This window comes from Pleurodeles waltl, chromosome 4_2 (genome assembly GCF_031143425.1).
Source record: "Pleurodeles waltl isolate 20211129_DDA chromosome 4_2, aPleWal1.hap1.20221129, whole genome shotgun sequence".
In the NCBI taxonomy this organism is placed as follows: domain Eukaryota; kingdom Metazoa; phylum Chordata; class Amphibia; order Caudata; family Salamandridae; genus Pleurodeles; species Pleurodeles waltl.
The window spans coordinates 886,264,210-886,287,014 of NC_090443.1; the positions used below are offsets into that span (position 1 = coordinate 886,264,210).

General features: G+C 44.2%; 1 protein-coding gene across 6 annotated transcripts in view; it reads left to right on the forward strand.

Annotated features, from left to right (window-relative positions):
* Positions 1 to 22,805, forward strand: part of TUT4 (terminal uridylyl transferase 4) — a 1,006,035-nt gene that overhangs the window by 137,016 nt on the left and 846,214 nt on the right. For all 6 annotated transcript variants that reach the window (XM_069232665.1, XM_069232664.1, XM_069232661.1 and 3 more), the window contains one exon: positions 6,021 to 6,198. In XM_069232665.1, coding sequence (XP_069088766.1) covers positions 6,021 to 6,198 — 178 coding nt within the window. The remainder of the gene's footprint in view (positions 1 to 6,020; positions 6,199 to 22,805) is intronic.

Genomic DNA, 22,805 nt, shown 5'->3' on the forward strand with positions numbered 1-22,805 from the left:
TGGAATGAGAAGATGAATTGTGAAGACTGGCTGTTTATCAAAACTAGGATATTGAAAGGTATGTCTAAGTACAGCAGCGTGGACACCTTTTTTGCCAGTCCTAAGGAAGAGAAATGCTATGGAAAAATGCCCAGGTAGGAAAACAAACTCCAGTAGTCTTGAATGCAACAAGAGGGCAAACTGGAAAAGGAGCAACTCATTGGTGTTTAAAGAAAAGATCACTGGCCCAAGGCAAGAATATATTCCCGAATCTGACATAGTACAAATGCACTCAAACAGCAGAATCATGGGGGTCTCGCGGTAAGGTTAAGAGGAGAAAACGAAAGAGATGCCACTAAAATACCTGGGAAATTGGAACACTTCACCTTTTAAGAGAGTAAGGATCTCTCCAGTGCCTCAAACACTGTTGCCCGTGATTCGCAATTTCATCTGGAAGAATCTGATTTTTTTGGATAAAAATGTGATCATTATAACATATACACTGAAGATGCCATGTATGGAATGTAATAATGCACTAATAAATGAAACTCTTCAATCGTTGCTCTTTAAGGTGTGAATGGGGACAGTACGTTCTTAAGATATCCTTGCTATGCACAAGATATATCTTCCAGAGTAGGGCTTAGAAAGCTGCAGGTCCTTCTATTATTGTCCATTGTGGGGAGCACATTTTGTCAAAGTTGTTGGAGCCCCTGAAAGATCATGCTCAAAATATAAGATAAAGATTGTTGAAGCTAAGCACTTACCAGGATAACCTCCCTCGCCCTTTTGACAGCTGTCATTGTCCTGAGCTGTCTATTCGTATGGAAGGGATAGTGCATTGGAACGTCGATCATGTTGGAGAAATGATTTGTCCAAAGCTCTAAGAAGATCCAACAATTTAAGTTTTGAGATGTGAGAAGACATCTTTTTGTAACTTTGTACCTTACACAACTCAGTCACAAACTGTAGCCCTCTGCAGCCATGTTATGAAACTGTTTACAAATAATCTAGCTAACCCACTTGTCTCGTACCCTTATTTCATCTTGAGCCTTCACACAATCAGTTTCCTTTTTTAGGCCGACCATAGCAGCGCGCAAGCGCTGCTTTTCTGACGTGTAATTATCTATTTGGGATTTTAATCACGCCCATCACGAACACTCGTTTGTGGGCTTGCCTTTTAAAAATCCTTTGTCATCATTGGTAAATGCTTTACTTTTGTCCGTTCTTGGGGCAGTTTTGTTACTGCCTTGGACATCGGCCCTGTTACATGTCTAATTGCACTTTTCCCGATACTTTTGACTGCAAGCGAACTTCTTTTTCCTTCTGTGTGTTTCCTTCACGCTCATGCCGTGGAGCTTTGAATCGGCTCGCTTAGGTGAAACTGTTTTACTTTTCATTTTCAATTTACGTGGCAAGAAAATTCCGCTTAGGAGTTTGCAGCGCTAATCGCTCTAATTCAAGCGAATGCGAGACCCATTGCATTGAAAATGCTTGTCTTCCATTATGGCTGGCAATGTCCATCAAAACTGCGGATGCATATTGAAATTATTCTTCCAGCATGCACAAGTGTTGCACTTACCTTTGACCCTTGCTGAATGTGTTGGTCTTTTATTGCCTTGTCCAGGTTCCTGCGACTAAGTCATAAAATTACCTTTATAGACCCAATACCAGTGCCTGAAAGTAATTCTTTTCATTTTAATGTGTTTGTATTCCTTAATAAACTGACTAGTCTTATCACACACACCAAAAGCATAAACTTGCTGGACCTTTAACAGTCATGAATTTTAAAATCTCTCCCATGAGATGGATTGTGGAATAAGGCCAACCTTCAGAATCAAATAGCTTAAGGTCCCTTGAACATTTTTTATTATATTATAATGCTTATGTCATGTTGTTTTCCTCTACTTTGTCCTTTCTTACATATGCAGAGGGTATGATGGCATATGCAAATACAATTTGAAAAGTTTAGTTTAATGTTTTTCATGGTGTGTGTTGCCTTGTCCCTTGCAAGAAGCAGAATATGGTCTTAATGTACTGCCTAGGTTGAGGTCCAGTTCATTCTATTGTGCAGATAGGTTCCACTCTGTTTAAGTTAGATATGTATTTAATGTTCACTATTTGACTACTTATGCTGCATCTTAGATATGTAATTCGATAAGCAGAGTTTACACTTCCCTTAATTTATCCTGTGGAATTGAGAAATACAATTAAAATGATATCCAACGGGTAGGGTTTGGTTAGGGACTATTCTGGGTGCAAACCATGTGACTAGAAGAAGGCAGCAGACATGTGGGATGGAGGATTACTGGTGCATAATATTCAGTGGAGAGTAGTCCACGTGTCTGAGGGCTGCTTTTACTCTTCATGTTTCAAACTGTCCCATATAGACCAGCTGGTTCAGTGTAAGTCTAAAAATTTGAATAACTGCAACTATAATTTAAGTTGCTGCTGTACAGCTTTTCAGCTTCTGTTGGGTAAGCAAAAAGCATGCTTGGAAGGAGTCCCGCTGCACTTGTCATGTGCTGTGTGCTGCTCTTGACCTGCTGGGGGCCATTCTGTACTATCTGGCTGAACTTCAGTTGCAGGGAGAGTAAAATGTGCAATCCTGATCACCCGGCCGCATTTGAGAGCAGAGCTTTCGTGTACTGCGAAGGCTGGGGACCACCAGTCCCACAATCCCCTACTGGGCTACACCTGTGGAGCATTAGCCCTATTTAAGTCTGAGGAAGTCCCGCTGTACAGGACAGGACAGGACAGGACAGGACACCCCTCCCCTCTAACAACCATTGTGGTAACTATATCCAGATAATGCAGACGAGGATCTGTATTCTGTTTCTCAATAATATGGGTAAATGTAAAGTGAAAAGTGGAGTGGACGTCCTACGCAAACATACAGACCCACAAGCATTGACACTGTGCTCCAGAGAGCGATTGGTTTTTAAGTAGTGAAATCACATTAACTGAACGTAGGCTATCCTTTGGGCATGGGAGTACTGTGGGCGATACAGCTGAGAACACTGGACATTGCATAATTGAGTCACACAGGCTAGCCCGAGAAGCACCTAGCAATGCCAATGAAGGATCAGTTGACACACAAAGCCAACTACCCATGCATAATGATATATTCAAGAGAACAAACACTCGTAGTCACCCCGTTTGCTCCAGCACTGTTTGCTCTAATTGCTCCCTGGAACCTGTGGTCAAAGGCAAAAAGCTTAGCATCCGTGCCCATCGCACGGAATCCCAAGCTAACCAAGCGGCTGTTGGGAAGGGACAAGATACAATACTCTTAGATGATACTCAAGGCAACTATATGCGTAATCTGATAAATGAGGTCCTGGAGAGCCAACTGGGCCCCATAAAGAAGCTCCTGGCAGCAATCGAAGGTCACATAGCTAACATGCTTAAACCTAGGGCTGGCTCTGTTTCTCCATACTGCATCAGTTAAGCAGGTTTATGTGCCCACAGCTCAGGGGAAAGACCGGGTTAGAGTTAGTGAGCCCAGCACAATTTTTTTAAACTTATCACCGGAATCCTGCTGTACATCCTAATAATGGGCAGACATTCCCCCGTCTAAATAGCGACCAAACCAAGTCCTGGGAGAAGGGACAAAAAAAAAGGTTTGTTCACTGGCTGGGGGCAAACAGAAACCTTAACACTCCAAAGGGGCATGAGAATATTAAGGTTAGCCAGGTTGGCTGGTTTGGCTTTACTAGTATGGACATTTCTGGAGTCTGGATCGTTGTTAATTTTAGGCACCCTAGTATCATGAGGAGATTACCAAGTTCCAGAGCAACAAGGCCATTTACAAGATCTAATATTGTTATACTTCCACTATGCTATTTTTACAATCTCCCTAATTTAACTAAACAACCTGCTTTACATGCGTACCAGCCTCAGCCCTTTCAAGGTTTGATCTGCAGCAACAGATATGCTTCATTATTAGACTGCAATGAGTTTGACTGGTAGGATGTGCCCAGGATAACTGAAGAAGTTCTTTCAATCAGCCCAGGATGTTTTCTCATCTCTTATTCCTCAAGCTTATTAGCTCAGAACCAGCCTTCTGCCGATTTGTCTAATACAGCAGTGTCGGAAGAATAGGAGAGTATATCTACCATGGTTAAATGCAAACTTTTAAATTAAAAATTAAAGTATCCTATGCTTTTGGCTACACTGGGCGTGGCTCGTAACCTCTCCTCCAGGCAGGATGGACATTCCAGGGCGGGAAGCTTCAAAGGCATATCCGCCTTTGTAATGCGACCCAGGTCTCTCTCTGAATGGCAGAGATGACCAACCCCAATGTCCTGACCCCACTTTTGGTGGCAAGATAGGTGGGAAGATTAGGCACATTAGGAGGTGTCGGCTTCATGCCACTCCCAACCCAAAGGTGGACGAGCTGAAGTGAACACCACTTTTTAAATTCTACCATTTTGGTTTGTAAAGAATTAGGCCTCTAGGGTGAGGGTTATGCCCACTTTCCTATGGAAGTGGTCATAGAAAGGGTGTAGTCACCTTAAAAGTGGATAACCCATTGGCTGCCACCTGGCAATCCCAGTAATGCCCCTAAATTGAGGTGGAATTAGGTGGAACGGCTGAACCCCAGAACTCAGAACCTGATGACCTAAGAATTAAAAGACAAAGAAGAGGCGCACCTGCAGAAGAGGAGGAGGAGAAGCAGCAGCAGCAGCTGACCTGTTACCAACCCTGCCATTCCTCGACTAACTCTGCACCAGAAGACACCTCATCCTGCCTGCCCTCCCTTACTGCCCTCCCAAATGCGAATGCTCCTGAACAAGGAAATGCAACACCAAAAGACACCCCGGCATCTACGTCCCAGAGTACAGCACATTTGCAACTTATGTGTTGGTTGTCCCCGACTCGAACCCCCCCACCCTCCATAATCCACAGAGACCAATCCCCATTGAAATACATTGGGCACCAGACCGCCCCAGTGCTGCCCAGAGTGACTTGTTGGTGTGGTCCTGACTCTTGCCCAGTACTCACCTTAAGTCTACCACATTGGTCCAGTGAGTCGTCGTAAAGTGCTTGTTTGCTGAATGTGTTTTCCATCCATAGGCTAACATTGAAGAACTCTGAAATTTCACTGTGCCAATTTTTGCAAGTGAAAAGTATTTATGCTTAAAAATATACTTCATAATGAAGTTCTTGAGATTGAAGTATATATAAAAAGAAGTGTTCTTTTTCTAAATTAGTCTTGGTTTATTCGTTGATTGCATCTCATTTATTACCTCGGAGTACAACAAATGCTTAGCACTACCCTCTGATAAGCCTAACTGCTCGCCCACACTAACACAAAAATAGAGCATTAGTCCTATCTACTTTGGCCTCTGCAGACCAATTGGGTATCCACTGGACTCTGCTGGTGTATTCTTTTTAGTGCACCATATAGAGTGCCAGCTTCCTACACCATGTTATAACAGACACAATTACATTTTTACTGTGTTTTCCCCTTGGGTACCAACATAATGTTGAAGAGACAGTTAGCCTTTGTAATGGGACCGCTAATCAATTTCGGCTGCACGTTCTATTTTTCTGTAACTTTTATAAATTGTATATAAAAAACATTTTAGTCCATTTTATAAAATCAAGAAACTTTAGGCATTGTACCCCAGCATATCCTTTTATTCAACAGCTGCCAGATGAAGCTACGTGTACTTGCGTAAGCTCATTTCTCTATGCAGCTGTCCGCTCATGGGATACAATGCCTTCTTAACAAACAGATTTTATTATTTTTTCTGTGGTGTATTCCCTGTGGACTTTTTAGTTTCTGTAATTGGCTGGATAACTGATTATGTATTTAAGCCTAGTTTATGATTTTAATATATTCTGTGTATCCTGTTGTGTCTTGAATCTCCGCATATTAAATGATCTTTGCAAATATTGTATTGTATTTAATTTATGTACGCTTTTATGGTTATTCTGCATCCAAATAAAGTTATATTGAATTGCAGTGCTTGGAAAAATATATACAAATTAGTATTGTAGATAAGCCTTGACTTTCTAATGCTGTTTTTTTGTAGGAAAAGCAAGAAGAAAATGAACTTCGAAGCCTGCCGCCGCCTTCCCCCTCCCAGGTGGCAGCACTCCGCTCTGCTCTCATGCAGGCAGCCAAAGAGCATGGCATATCTGATGAGGAATTCACAGTCCGTCAAGAAATAGTCAATGAGATGGAAAAGATTATTCGCTTGCACTTACCAGGTATATTTCTTTGTTGCTTAGATTCCCTAATGTATGTTTTCTCACAGAGGTGGATTAGGTGCTGTTCCTACATTATTTTGCTGATATTCTGTTTAAATACTTTATCCAAACTGTAATTGTGGTTCTTCTAAGACTTGGGGCATAGATAACAATGAGAGTGCACAGCAAAAATCAAAAACCTATCTGTTGAAAGAAAATTGCCCCATGTTTCTGAATTCCCAAATGGCCTAGGTACTGTACAGTTTTCAGACTCTTTGTTAAACTGTATTGACTCTGTACTATTGCAAGAGCTGTGTATGTGTTGAAAAAAATACCCTGTTGATATAATCTTGGTTGGTAACATGCAGCAGCTCCTTCGTCGTATATAAAGCATTACTTAAGTTTACTGATCGTTATAATTTGATCATTACTACATATGTTTAAGAAGCTTGCTGCAGGCGTGAGAGTCAGGTTGTGCAAAGGGTCGTCGTATTTAAATTGGTTCTCTTGAAACAATACATGTTAAGGTAATATTTGGGAAAATCGGGGAGACAGAAGTACTCTGTACTTAGCTTTATTGGGCAATTGTCTTATAAATGGTTTTCTCGATGAGAAGCACAAGTTTACTGATGTTTCTGCTATGTAAATGGGATACTAGTGTAACCCTCTGAGACGATATTTGAATACCTACAGGCTTTAGTCAGTGCTTTAGATATATCACTTCAGCACTTTTCTGTACTCAGCCATTTTTAAGTGTCATCTTCAAACCATTGCAGAAGTTCATGTTTAGGTTGAAACCTGCCAGGCAGCTCAACTGTTTTTTTGTTTTTTTGTTTTTTTTTAAATGACATTTTAGGCACATTCAGAAAGCTGCCCTGGGAATGTGTTCCACCTGTTGCTTCCCTTTGTCTTTTTGGTTTGTAACTTAAATTTCTTTTCTTTATATTTGCCGGCTTTGTAGGAAAGTAGCATCTGTCTGACATAGTTAGCCCCACTTTTTGCCTGGTGTTAGTGTATTTAGACAGTACTGCACTTGGATCCTGCTAACCAGGACCCCAGTGTCTGAGCTGTCTCCTAAATTTGGTTGTTAAGTACCATTCACACCCCTCAATTGACATACTGATGCACCCATGTAAGTACCTAGTATATGGTACTTAAGTACCCAGGGCATTGGTGCACCAGGGGTCTCCAATGGGCTACAGCATGTATTATGCCATTCATGGAAGCCCATGCAAACTGTGTCCGCAGGCTTGTCATTGCATCCTGTGTCAAATGGTGCATGCACCTGTCACTTTAGATATAAGGCTTGTCTTCTATCACAGTCACTGCACTTGGACACTGTAAGTCACTCCTATGGTAGGCCCTTTAGCCCAAGGGCAGGGTGTCTGGTCCTGAGTGTGAGGACACCCCTAATGGAGCAGAGGTGACCCTACAAACCCCAGGCTACATTCCCTGGGCTATGCTAGTGTGGCGAGGCCATTTTAGAGTATGTAGTGGACACTGGTCAACATGATTATTCCAGCTACATAAGAGCTTCACCACACCTAGGCATGTTTGGTATCAAACATGTTGGAATCATGCAACCACACCGATTCCAGTCTTAGTTGCATGATACCAGGTACTCCTTAGAGGATCCCCCAGAAATGTCTGTACAGCCTTGCAGGGTCTGCATGCCAGCCCACGCTGCTGCAGACCCCAGACATGGTTCTATCCTCCTGCTGCTGAGCCTATCTCGAGCAGGGGAAGGAAGAACAAACGGTTTCCCTTAGGAGGGAGATGTGACCTCCTCCTTTAGAACTAGGTGTCTCTGGGCTGGGCTGGGGTGGGGTGCCCTCCCAGCGCCTCCAGACTGCTTTGAAGAGCACATTTGGTGTCGTCCTTGAATAAACCAGTTTTCACGAGTGCAGGAAGCCCCGGTTCCCACTGTGGCACAAAGCCACACAAAGGGCAGGGGAGTGAGCGCTTCCCCCCCTGTCCAGATCCTTACCTAGGGAGGAGCATGAAGCTCTTCCAGATGGCAGGTTGATTCTGCCATCTTGGAAACCACCTTTGGGTTCCACTGACCTCGTCCACAGGTCGCGACAGCAGCTGGACAACAGAGGCTCCCATTGACAACAGCGAGGGTTTCTGGCATCACTTCACCCCATGCACCTGAGCTTCCTTGTGTAGGTACTCTTATCTTCTGGGTATCCATGGGTGGGGGTACTATCCAACCTTCTTTGTGCCAGCTTGTTTCCTCGGGTTCCTCTGGTCCTGAGTGTGAGGACACCCCTGATGGAGAAGAGGTGCCCCTACAAACCCCAGGCTACATTCCCTGGGCTATGCTAGTGTGGCGAGGCCATTTTAGAGTATGTAGTGGACACTGGTCAACATGATTATTCCAGCTACATAAGAGCTTCACCACACCTAGGCATGTTTGGTATCAAACATGTTGGAATCATGCAACCACACCGATTCCAGTCTTAGTTGCATGATACCAGGTACTCCTTAGAGGATCCCCCAGAAATGTCTGTACAGCCTTGCAGGGTCTGCATGCCAGCCCGCGCTGCTGCAGACCCCAGACATGGTTCTATCCTCCTGCTGCTGAGCCTATCTCGAGCAGGGGAAGGAAGAACAAACGGTTTCCCTTAGGAGGGAGATGTGACCTCCTCCTTTAGAACTAGGTGTCTCTGGACTGGGCTGGGGTGGGGTGCCCTCCCAGCGCCTCCGGACTGCTTTGAAGAGCACATTTGGTGTCGTCCTTGAATAAACCAGTTTTCACGAGTGCAGGAAGCCCCGGTTCCCACTGTGGCACAAAGCCACACAAAGGGCAGGGGAGTGAGCGCTTCCCCCCTGTCCAGATCCTTACCTAGGGAGGAGCATGAAGCTCTTCCAGATGGCAGGTTGATTCTGCCATCTTGGAAACCACCTTTGGGTTCCACTGACCTCGTCCACAGGTCGCGACAGCAGCTGGACAACAGAGGCTCCCATTGACTACAGCGAGGGTTTCTGGCATCACTTCACCCCATGCACCTGAGCTTCCTTGTGTAGGTACTCTTATCTTCTGGGTATCCATGGGTGGGGGTACTATCCAACCTTCTTTGTGCCAGCTAGTTTCCTCGGGTTCCTCTGGGAAGGGTCCTGAATGCTAAAAACTCCAACAGCTGCGGTCCTGTGTTAGCCCATGGGAAACCCAGTTCGATAACGCTGGAGCCTGTGTGATTTGATACTTACCTCTGGTAAATCCTTACTCCCCCAGTCCTTGGCATTCCAACACATTTACCCTGTTTGAACACATCCATTCTTATACCTGTTTCTTAGTATATGGTTCCCCCCCCCCCCACCACCCCCACAAAATAGGGTTCCATGTATTTCAATGCTTTTCCTGCTTGTTGCTAAGTACATATATTGTGTGTAGATATCTCCAAGTGGAGACATACCAATGTTGGCAAAGTAATGGTGTTGTAATAAAGAATACTTTATTTTTGCAACACCTGGTGTGGTTCTTTCTTGTGACATTCACTAACCGAATACTGAGGTATTGTATGTGCTTTGCACTCCACCTTAATATGACTGAGGTGCTCTCCACAGCTACTCTTAGAGAGCTTTAGTTATCTAGGCACTAGAACACTATCACTAAGGGTTGCCTGGACTCAGTATAGGGTGCCACACCATAAACTGAGCCAGCCTCCTACAGGCTTTATGTGTTTAGGCTGTGCAACTTGAGTTCCTCCCTTCCCTAGGGAGTTTTTTTTCTCTGACTTCAAAATGAGAGGATTTATGTGATAATGATGCTGGCTTCTAGGGGTATTTCTGAAGTGTGGTGGAAACAAATATTGTAATACTGTCAAAACAATTCACTACACAAGGTGATTACATCATTGTTTATATATTGTATACTTTTATCTGTAAACCTTTGTCTATGCAAATGTAATGGTCATTTCAGTTGAAGATGTGTTATCTGTTATGGCAGTGTGCTATCACACCGTGCATATTCCACTTTACACCACTCCACTCTGCACCACTCCATGCCAATGCACTTTATTCTGCACCACTCACACTACACCACTCCACACCATGCCATTCCACACTACTTCGGTGCGCTATACTCTACACCATTCCACTCTACGCTATATCATCCTTTGGATCTCTACTCTCCATCACTCTATGCAGTGTGCTTTTCCCCACTCTACTCTATACCGTTGCACTCTTCGCCTCTGTACTCTATACCGCTTCACTCTATTGCACTCCAATCTGTAACCCTGCGCTTTGTGCCACTGCACTCTACGCCAGTGCACCATACTATGTACCACTCCGCACCAGTGCTTTCTGCCACTCTAATCTACTCTGCACTCTACATCGCTACACTCTGCCACATCACTCCACCATGCACCGCTTCACTCTACTGTGCACCATTCCATTCAATGCCACTTCAATCTATTCTGAAACAGTCTACTCTGTGCCACTGCAGTCTGTGCTGCACCACTCCAATCTGCACTATTTTACTCTACTCTGTACCACTCTACGCTGTTGCACTCTGCACTAACCATTGCACTCTGCCAGTGCACTCCACACGACTTTACTCAAAACCAGTGCGTTCTATGATGCAGCGCGCTGTGCCAATCTACTCTGCACTACTGCACTCTGATAGTTTACTCTACTCTGCAATGCTCTATGCCACTGCACTCTACACCATTGTACTCTGTGCTACTGCAGTCTACGCCAATCTGTTCTATCTACTCTGCACCAGTGTAGTCTATGCCCTTCTCTGCGCCACTCTACTCTGCACCACTCTCCTCTACACCACTCTACTATGCACTATTGCACTGTACAACAGTCCACTCTGCAACACTGCACTCTCAGCCACTGAACTCTCTGCCGCTGCACTGTAGGCTGCTGCACTCTACTCTTGCAACACTCTTCTCTACAACATTCTATGCCAATGCACTCTACTCTACTACAGTCTATGCCACTGTACTCTACGTTGATCTATTCCAATCTGCACCACTCCACTGCAGTGTATGCCAAACCACTATGCTGCTGTAAGCTACTCTGTACCACTGCACTCTGTGCTGCTTCACTGTACTCTGCACCACTGTACTTTAAGCCACTGCACTCTTCACCACAAAACCGGCACTCTCCACTGCACTGTATGCCACTATATACTACTCTGCAACTCTCCACTCTATGCCTCTGTACTCTATGCCCCTGAACTCTACGTCACTCTATTCTATTTTGCTCCACTGTACTCTATGCCACTGCTCTCTAAGCCACTTTACTCTGCACCACTCTACGCCAATGCACTCTACTGTGCAGTACTGCACTCTGTTACTCTACTGTATGCCTTGCACTCTGTGCCACTACACCACTCTGCTCTGTGCCACTCTACCGCCATTGCAATCTATGCCACTCTAATCTACTGTGCACCATTGCACTGTTTGCCACTTCTGTCTACACCTTTGTAATGTACGTTGCACCACTCAGTGCCAATGCACCCTGCTGTGCACCACTGCACTCTTCACCTCTACTCTCTACACCACTCTAGGCCACTCCCCTCTACTTTGCACGACACTACTTTATGCCACTCTCCTCTGCAGCACTCCACTCTCCTCTGCAGCACTCCACCCTACGCCACTTCACTCCACTGTACACCACTTCAGTCCACTCTAAAACAATCTTCTCTACACCACTGCACTTTATGGCACTCTATTCTGTGCCACTCTGCAGCGTTCTACTGTACGCTACTGTGCTCTAAGCCACTACTTTAGACCAGTGCACTTTATGCTACTTTACTCAAAATCAATGCACTCTACTGCAGATTCTCTGCACCACTGCACTGAATGCCACTATACTCTACTCAGCAACACTTTACGCCACTCTACACCATTGTGCTTTGCGTCACAGCATTACATCACTTTGTTCTTCTCTGCACCACTATACTGTATGTCACTGATCTTTACATCACTCTACTCTGCAACACTCTGCTCTATGCCACTGCTGTCTGTGGCAGTACACTCTAAACCAATGCACTCTAAAACACTCTGCTCTGCAAGACTGGACTCTCCACCTCTGAACTCCGTGCCTCTGCACTCTATGCCACTCTACACCATTACACTCTACACCACCCTATTCTACTCTGCACCACTGTAGTATATGCCTCTGCTCTCTACAGTACTCTACTCTGCATAACACTACTGTAAGCCACTGCAGTTTTTGCCACTGAACTCTGTGCTGCTCTGCACCACTGCATTCTATGCCACTGCCCCTACTCTGAACCACTTGTCTCTGCGCCACTACAATCTACGTTGCACCACTGCACTCCATGCTACTTCACTCTGCACAACTCACCACTGCACTGTACACCACTGTACACCCCTTCACTTTAGCCTGCACCACTCCACTTTACCCTGCACCACTGCACTGTACTCTGAAACAATCTTCTATACGCCACTGCACTCTACGCCACTGCATTCTACGTCACTGTACTCTACACTACTTTACTCAAAACAAATGCACTCTACACTACTGCATTCTGTCAGTGTACTCTTCACCACTGTACTTTATGCCACTTTACTTCACTCTGTAACATGCACTCTGATGCTGTACTCCATTAAATTCTGCTCCACCCTATGTCACTACACTCTACAACACACTACTCTGCCTCTACATTCTACAACACCCTACTCCACTCTGTGCCACTCTACGACACTCTAAGCAACTCCCTCTACACCACTTGATGCCACTTTACTCTACTGTACACTGTTCTGTGACATACTACTCTATGCCACTCCACTTTGACACACTATTCCACTCTACTCTATGCCACTGCTATTCCACTTTACTCCACTCTGACAGTCTGCTCCTCTTTACACCACTCTACAACCCCACTCAGCTCTACAACACTGTACTCCACTCAGCTCTACAACACTGTACGCCACTTTGTGTTCTTCCATTCTATGACAGCACTCCCTTCTTGAAACTTCACAAAACTATGGCACTCAATGACCCTATTCATGCTACTCTACACCACTCCACAGCTCTGTACGCCACTCCATATAAAACCCCTCTCTGCTATATAACACTCTAGTTTGTGCCACTCCATGCCACTGTCCTTCAAATCACTAATTTTAAGCCATGCTGAACAGCTGCCAAGCTGGTGTACAACACACCTAAAACATATTGGCAGAGCCCTGTTGGCTTTACCAATGCTTGTTACAACATTGATGAGATTTCTGTAGTATCAAGGTGGTGTTCATAAAAAAATATTTTGTATACATTTATTTTCTAGTCGGGGTCACTGAAATTATGAGGGAACTGAGGACTAATGTAACACCTGAATACAGCAATCGACAACTAAAAAGTGACCAGTTAACCTATGAATAGGGTCTGCCCCACATCACCAAGAGGCTAACTTTGATGCAGACCCTTCGGGACCGAAGAGCGTGCAGGTTGGAACTTGCACATAATTCCCCAAACGACACTCCGGACTTCTTTGGGGACGAACACGTGAAAGAGGAGCCTGAACAGGGGACAGTCTCCGTTCAAGATTCGGACTCCAAAATTCAGTCCAACATGGAAAGCCACGAGGTGCTGTTCCCGCAGCAGGTGAGTACCATAGCCCCTCCCGGCCCCACTAATACTTTAAAAAAAGAAAAAAAAAAAGTTATTTCTGAAGTCACTGGATCACCAGTGCCACCAGGCCATGGTTGGTCTCAGAAGGACATTTCGGCTGCCCCGCCCGTCGGCTCGGCACTGAAAAAAATGAAGACTACTGCTCTGTCTTTGGTATCAACCTCTTCAGTTTCGGTCCAAAAGATAACTACCAAACCTTCAGCACCGAGTGTATCAGCTCGAAGCAGAAGCGACTCCCAATCGGGTTCAGCACCAAAAATGTCCACCAACCAAAATCTTCCTTACCGAAAAGCCAAGACACCATTGCTTCAGAGAAATTGGATTCTATTCAGTCTTAGACTACACTGTCTCCTATTAAGCCGATATTAGAGACCATGGATGTTAAACAGTGCCAGTTATATACACAAGAAGGGACAGGATGTATTGTGGCTACCCTCTTTGATACTTTTCAACAGGAAGCTAATGTTCTAGGAGGCCTTGGACACCTCACCGCCTCCGAAAAAGACCTTAACGTACAAGGCCACCACTTCCTCAGCCAGGCCTCTACTACCGCCTCCTCCTGCTCCTCCTCCACCACAATCTTAACCATCCCGCTTCCCCTCCACCACCACCTCCTCATTCTCCTGCCTCGAACACAGCAGGAGACATCACCCCTCAAGGGTCACCTTTGTTCATAGGGGAAGACTTAGGAGATTCACATCCAGTCACTGACTCTTGGGATTCTTATGATCCAGATCCTATTAGTAATACGGATCCAGATTTATATCCTGCATGGCCCTCTCTTCCAGAGCATACTACTGTCTACCAACAGGCCATTTCTAGGGCAGCTAATTATCACAATGTGAAGCTCCAAAAAAATCCAAAAGAGCAGGATTTTTGGGTTGGTACCCTCACCACCACCCACAGAGAGATTCAGTTCCTGCCCACGCTTCCAGGTATAGACAAAATCTTTAAAGAGCCTGTCTTCTCTAGGATTATAACACTAAGGATGGCCAGGAAATACAAGCCTGCACCTTCTGACCGACTATTTATCAGGTCTCAGCTCCCACCAGATTCTATAGTGACTACCACCACCAGGAAGAGCACTAATAGCCAGGCTACTGGGGACTCTCCTCTACCAGAAAAGGGGAGCAAGAGGCTAGATGCGGCAGGAAAGAGTGGCTGCACAAGCGGTAAATCATTGGCTCATTGCTAGTTCACAGGCCTTGCTCTCTAGGTACAACCAGGCACACTGGGAGATGGAGGAGCTCCTCCAATATCTCCCAGATGAGCACTGAAAATGTGGCCAGCAGATTGTTGCAGAGGGGCAAACAACTGCAAACAGTAGTATCAGATGTGCATTAGATGCCGCTGATACGACTGCACGTGGGATAAACACCAGCTTTTTTTAGGAGACATTCATGGCTTAGATGTTAAGGCTTCAAGCCAGAAATTCAACAAGCGGTACTTAATATGCCCTTTGGCAAGGTGCATTTGTTTGGCCCTCAAATTAACTCTACGCTTGAGAAATTAAAGAAATGTACAGACAACAAAAAGGCCATTGGGGCTCTTCAGTCCCAGAAACATAGTTTATTTTTTTTTCTTCTCCCAACATACAGAGGAGGTTATAGACCATCAACAACCTGTAACCCAAACACCTTCCAAACCAACCAAGTCTCAACCTCTTATTCTTTAGGTTCTTTCAGAGGGACATATAGAGGCAACAATTTCAAAGGCAAGGGTTGGGAGCACTGCCACCCGTGGTTCACTCTCCTCAGGCAAACACTGAATATATACATCTTCCCAAACCACATACCTCACCAGAAGTGGGTGCCTTCAATATCATCACACACAATGGACAAACACAACATCGGACCAATAGGTCCTCTCCATTATCCAACATGGTTATTGTCTGGAGCTTACTTTCACATCTTCAGAAATTCCCCCTCACACTCCCAGGTTATCACACAAACATCTCGCCCTTATTAAAAAAAAAAAAAGAAAGAAAAATAAAAGTGCAGTCTTTGCTCCTCAAAGAGGCCATAGAGACTTTCCCATTACAGTATCAAGGAACCCATGAAAGATGGTTCACTCAGACCACTACTGGATCTCAGACCCCCAAACCAATACATTCTCTCAGAACACTTTCACATAATTACTCTTTAGGATGTTATTCCACTCCTTTAACAAAGAGACTTCCTGGCTCTGGCTCTGGATCTAAAGATCACCTGCTTCCACATTCCCATTGATTCACCACACTGCAAATACCTAAGATTTGTGGTTGCAGGAAAACATTATCAATTCAAAGTTCTCCCCTTTGGAGTCATAACTGCTCCCATGGTATTTACTAAGTGTCTCACAGTTGTTGCAGCACATCTTAGAAGATAGAAAATTCATGTGTTCACTTACCAAGATGACTGGCTCATCAAAGCCAGTACACTACAGCAGACTCAATCCCACACTCAAACCACAGTACACCTTCTTCACAAATTAGGGTTCACAATAAACTTTCTCAAATCCCATCTATAGCTTTTTCAAATTCAGCTGTATCTAGGAGCCATCCTCAGTGTGGAGCTGGGGTTAGAATACCCCAATCCAGCCTGTATTCACAGTTTCCAGCAACTTCTTCCTCAAATTCAGGTGAATCACACATTCAGGACTGTCATGCATCTCTTAGGGCTGATGGCGTCCTGTATTGCCATTGTACCCCATACCAGACTCCGCATGCATCCACTACAGTATTGTCTGTCTCGTTAATGGTCTCAGTCACAGGGTCATCTTCGGGATCTAGCATTGGTAGACAGCCATACTCACCGTTCTCTGCAATGTTGGAACACCATCATCCTATTAAAATTGCAGCCTTTTTAGACCCTGTGCCTCAGCTCATTCGGACCACGGACACATCCCTGACGGGTTGGGGTGTGCATCTTCAGGATCTCACAGTGCAGGGCCTCTGGGATCTTGATCACCAAACAATACAAATTAATTATTTGGAGGATCAGAAAGTGTTTCTAGCCCTGAAAGCGCTTTCCTTTCTCACCTGTCACACAAAGTTGTCTTAGTCTGGACAGACAACATGATAGCTGTGTATTATTTACAAAAACAGAGGGGGGCATGGTCATTTTAGTTGTCACAACTTGCTCAGACAATATGGAAATGAGCTCTTCACCACCACATTCACCTAGTAGCAGAGCATCTCCCAGGATCGGACAACAGTTTAATAGACCTGCTCAGCAGGATGCATCAACAAGTCCACAAATGGGAACTCCACCTACAAGTCCTTCAAAAAAGTCTTCAAATAGACCTTTTCACTACAGTAGAAAACACAGAATGCCCAAGCTTTGCATCCAGGTACCCCTCACACTCTGTCCAAAGGCAACGCTCTATGGTTAAACTGGTAAGGGATGTTTGCCTACGCTTTTCCACCTCTCCCTCTCGTTCCTTTTCTGGTTCAGAAACTCTGACATCTATCTCTCACCATGATACTGGTAGCGCCTACTTAGGCATGTCAACCATGGTTCACAACACTCCTGGACCTCTCACAGGCTCCCGACGAGAAGCTCCCCAACAGGCCGAAGCTTCTCACACAGGACCAAGTACAAATCAGACACCCAGATCCCAAGTCAGTCAACCTTGGGATATGGCTCCTGGAGTCATAGACCTCTCGGCTGGCTCCAATTACCCTCTGAGTGTATAGAGATTCTCAGAGAAGCTTGTAGACCAACAACTAGAGCATGTTACGCAGCAAAGTGGAAATGTTTTTTTTTTTTTTTACTGCCAATCCAAAAACCACTGACTGCATTAAAGCATCTGTCCATGATATTGTTTGCTATTTGCATCACTTGCAAAAGGCAAACTTAGCTTACCTTTCAATCCAATTACATCTTGCAGCCATAGCTGTCCATTTACAAAATAGACAGCATACTTCTCTGTTATCAAATAAGTCATGGAAGGACTTCTAAGAGTAATTCCACATATATTACCCCAGTCCAATCATGGAATTATAATATAGTGCTCACTAGGCTCATGTGCCCACCTTTTGAGTAACTTATTTCATTTCCTGTTCAATTCCTCTCTTGGAAAGTGGCTTTTCTAGTCGCTATTACATCACTCAGACATGCAAGCGAGCTCCAAGTATTACCTTTAGAAGAACCTTTCTTTCAAATACATAAAGAGTGGTCCTCCGTACAAACCCAAGGTTCCTACCAAAATTAGTTTCAATTGCACATTAATCAAACCATTGAATTACCAGTTTTCTTTCCGCAACCTGAGTCAGTGGCAGAAAGAGCACTACACACTTTAGATGTCAAAGGGGCACTCATGTATTACATTGACAGGACTAAACAGTTTGGGAAAACAAAGCAGCTTTTTGTAGTTTTTTCAGTTCTACATAAGGGTATTGCAAATTCTAAAAATGGCATAGCTAGGTGGATCGTTAAGTGCATACAAACCTGCTATGCTAAAGCAAAAACACTGCTGCCACTAACTGCTAAAGCACATTCCACTAGGAAATAAGGTGCCACTACGGCCTTTTTGGGACTCATTCCTTTAGCTGACATTTGTAAAGCAGCTACTTAGTCCACACTGCATACTTTCACAAAGCATTACTATTTAGATTTATTAGCACATCAGCAAGCTAGTGCAGGACAGGCTGTTCTAAGAGCACTCTTCCAGACAACTGCAACTCCCACAGGCTAGCCCCCGGCATTTTATAGAGGGACTGCTTTACAGCTTATGCATAGCATGTTTGTCCAAAGCCACACGTTCCATTGAACAGAAAATATTACTTACCCAGTAGACATCTGTTCGTGGCATGTAGGGCTGCAGATTCACATGCGCCCTCCCTCCTCCCCGGATGTCTGTGGCCATTTTAGTTACATTATTTGTATATATTTGTACATATGGGCATACTCTTGCATGGATATCCCTTTATCTGTACTTCTCCTAAACTCTTTCACCTGCCTGCGGGAAAACAATCTAACAAAGGACTCGATACCCATGTGCAGTATCACCGAGAAGGAGGAGTCACTTGATCCTATGACTTAAAAAATGCTTCTCGGAGAAAAACAGCATGTAACACTCCAAACCCAGCACTAGATGTCAGGAGCATGCAAATCTACAGCACTACATGCCACAAACAGATGTTACAGGATAAGTAACATTTCCATGTTTTGCTTTCTAGATCTTTGCTGTGTAGATGTATAGTTGTCAGGTGTAACAACTTTGCTGTCTAGGTTAGGTGTTTTACTCCGTATTCTGGCTCTTTATGACCCATAGGACCTGGTGGGTTTGAGGTTTTGACATTTTGTTTCTGAGGGATTATAGTCTTAATGCTTTCATTGAAAATTATAATTGCTGGTTTAAGACAGCTGAGTTGGTGAGGGTTTCCAAGGAGTCATGCCTCTACTGTGATTTTGAAGGGGATAAATATGTTACCACTCTTAGTTAAGGTTTGAAGATGGTAATCTTGCCATTGCTGTTAGATATTGGTATAGTGCTATGGGTGAATGATTAGTTATTCATTCTTTAATGGAAGGTTGATATAATTGTCTAAGCCTTTGTTGAAGTCACCCAGAACTATGCCGTTGAGAGGTGGTGGAGTGCTGCGTTTGGATGGGAAATGGAGAGGAAAAGGGAGTAGAGAGAATGGAAGTGTTTCTCTAACAAGCATCTCGGAGCTACTTGGAAGTATCCCTCCTCTGTGCAGTCCATCCTACTATATAAGAAACATTTGCTTGGCCTAAATGATATGTATACTCATGTTGAGAGTTATGAATTTGTGATAATTGTGTATTTTCAGCTGACCTTTGGAGAAAAATGGCTTGATTCCCAAAGTATATTTAACACTGATATGCAAGTAAATTGTGTGTCATTGGGGAGGTTTATAGCTTACATTATGGCTTTGGTGCCAATGGTATTGCAGCTGTGGCCGTTATTACCCATGTAGAGACATTCCAAGTTGACAGATCATTTTTTACATTACTGTTGGCAACTCTGCCTGATGAACTAAGCTGATCACTGGTAGTAATCTTGCATATGGTGGCCGCTAATCTAATCTTTTATGATAGTCACTATTTCAACACTAATAATGTTAGTGTTGCAGGATGATTTTCATCCAGCATATGAAGCACTTATTACTAGAAAAGGTTGGAGCCCCCCTGGAGTATAACAAAAATTTCATTATGTTGAGAGTAGTGGAGTGGATATAGTGGTTTGAACTGACAGTGATGAGGGTGATTCTAGGGATATGCTTTTTAAAGTATCTATATTCATTTTCAACATATTAGTAACATTTAATAAACATAATACTACTGAATTGACAGTGTGCTATATGTTTAACATTTAATGAGAGCCTTAACATTTGACATTCTGTAGTCGTTCTACTACTTTGTGTTCTATCATTTACACATACATTTTCATTTGTCTTTCCTTTCAGTTCAGTTATTTAATAATTGTATTTACTTTACCTATATATGATCTTATTACAATTGCTGATGGCGTTCTGGTATCTGAAGGGTGTAGCAGTGCCCTGGCCAGTCACTACCAAGTCTCTAAATCGTCATCTGTTCTTATAACTCTTCTACTCATGTCCATTCATTTATATATTTGACCCAGTCATTAAGTTTAGGCACAATAGAACTGAACCAATATATCACAAAGTGCCTTTTGGCCATGAACAGCGTGAATTGTACAAGTTTTTTTTATTTTGGATTTTGTACAAATAGCACTAGTACCTAACGGACACACCAGCAGACTCATTTCTGTTGTGAGCTGCATGTTTTCTGCTACACTATCTAAAATGTGACACCAATATTTCACTATTTACTCACAGTCCCACTCTCTGCATTTCGGACAAAGAATGTTTTTTTTTGTTGGATCAAACTGTGTAGGCACTTACTTATGATTACTCCTCCTCCTGTGGTATAGGCCATCTACCAGAACTCTCCAGTCATCTCCTTTCTTTCAATCTGACTCAAGATGTAAAGCATTTCTTTGCAGTCAGCCGCGAAGCCTCAATGCTAGGTGTTTCTTAGCCTTCCTCTTTTACTTTTTCCTTGAGGTTTCCAGGTGAGGTCGTGCCTGGTGGTGTTTGATGTAGGCGTGCAGAGGGTGTGACTTTACCAGCCCCAGCACCTTCTCAAGATTTCATGAGCAGTGAGTTGGAAAGTCTGCTGCTGTAGATCATTGTTGCTGATGGTGTTTGGCCAGCGGATTTGGAGGATTTTCCTCAGATAGGTGTTAATGAAGGTCTGCACTTTGGTGGTGTGGTCCCTGTTGTCCTCTAATTGTCTGCTCCATACAGAACGACCTATTTTTATGTTGGTGTTAAAATGTCTGATCTTGGTTTGCAGCCTTAGGTTGTTGGAGCTCCAGATCTTCTTTAGCTGAATGAAAGCAGCCCTTGATTTGCCGATTAATCCCTTGATGTTGGCATCTGTGCCGTCCTGCTTGTATATAACACTGCCCAGGTAGGTGAATGCCTCAGCCTCTTCCAGTGCACCAACTGCAAGAGTGACTGCAGTCATGCTGGCCCTGTTACCCTTCAGGATCTTGGTTTTTCCCTATGGATGCTAAGGCCATGTTGTGCTGATGTGGCTGCCACTTTGCCGGTCTTCTCTTGCATCTGCAGATGAATATGGAAGAGTAGGGCCAGCTTGTCTGCAGTGCCCAGGTCATTGAGCTGGGTCCAAGGTGTCCACTGGATTCCATTTCTCCTCCTTGATTTGGATGTTCTCACGAGTCAGTTTATATCCAGCAGGAAGAGAAAAGGGAGAGCAAGCAACTTGAGTTCTCACTTGAAAGGCTTCTGTGAGTTGTCCTCCAAGGACTGTCTTGCAGGTCATTCCCTCGTAAGAATTGCTGATGATTATTACAAGTTTATCTGGCATGCTGTAGAAGCAGCAGAGTTTCCAAAGGGTTTCTCTGTCCACGATGTTAAATGCTTTTTCATAGCTGATGAAGGTGACATAGAGGTGGGAGTTTCATTCCATCATCTGCTTAATGATGATGCTCAGTGTTGCAGTCAGGTCTGTGCAGATCTAGCTTTGTGAAAGCCAGCTTGTCACTTCCGCAACTGAGCACCGACTTGTTCCTTTATTTTTTTCAGGATGACTCTTTTGAATTGATAGGACAGTTACCCCTCTGTAGTTTGCACAGTTACTCATGTAGCCTTTCTTGGGGATCTTAATCAGTTATCCCTCCTTCCAGTCTGGTGGCACCTTTTCCTCTTCCCAGGTCCTTCCAGACATGGGGTAGAGCATGTTTACTGATGTTTCATTGACTGCCTTCACTGCCTCTGCAGGAATATTGTCAGGCCCTTCTGCTTTCCTATTACTCAGATGTTTGATTGTTTGCCTTATTTCTTTCTTGGTTGATCTCCGCAGGTTACTGGCAAGTCCTTGTCAGCTTGCTGTAGCCTGGTGGAGACTGCGGCTGGTTCAGCAGTTCTTCAGAGTGCTCCAGCCATCTTTGTTGTTGGCCTTCATTACCCATGATTAACGGGTCTTTCTGGCTTGCTGTATCTGCCCGCGAGTTTCCTTGTTATGTTCTGGAGTTTTTTCAAGTTTCCATGACTTGCTGCTTCAAGGGGACCATTGATGAATCTTCGCTTGTCTGCTCTTAAGCTTCTCTTTGCTTCCTTGTTGGCTTTGGTGTATTCGCCTTGGGCTTTCTCTTTTTTGCTTTTTTTCCTGCTCTTGTTTGGCTGGTGTTGACTGCACCTTTATATTCCTTTCTCGCTTGGATTTTGAAGATAGTCTTTGTGGAGATCTATCTTTTATGCTCGTGTTTCTTGGGATCCAATACCACAAGGCAGGTTGATGTCACTGTTTCATTGAACTTTTCCTACTGGTTTTCTACTGGGTATCTGCTGTCCTCTAGTTCTTGCAGGACTTGAAACTTGTCGCTCAGAGTGTTCCCTCCGTTTTTGTCCATGTTTGAGGAGGGTGGTGTTATATCGCAGGCATTGGTTTGCCGGTTCCATGTATGCTTCCTTCAGCATCAGCCTGGCCATGACATGGTAATGGTCTGACACCACA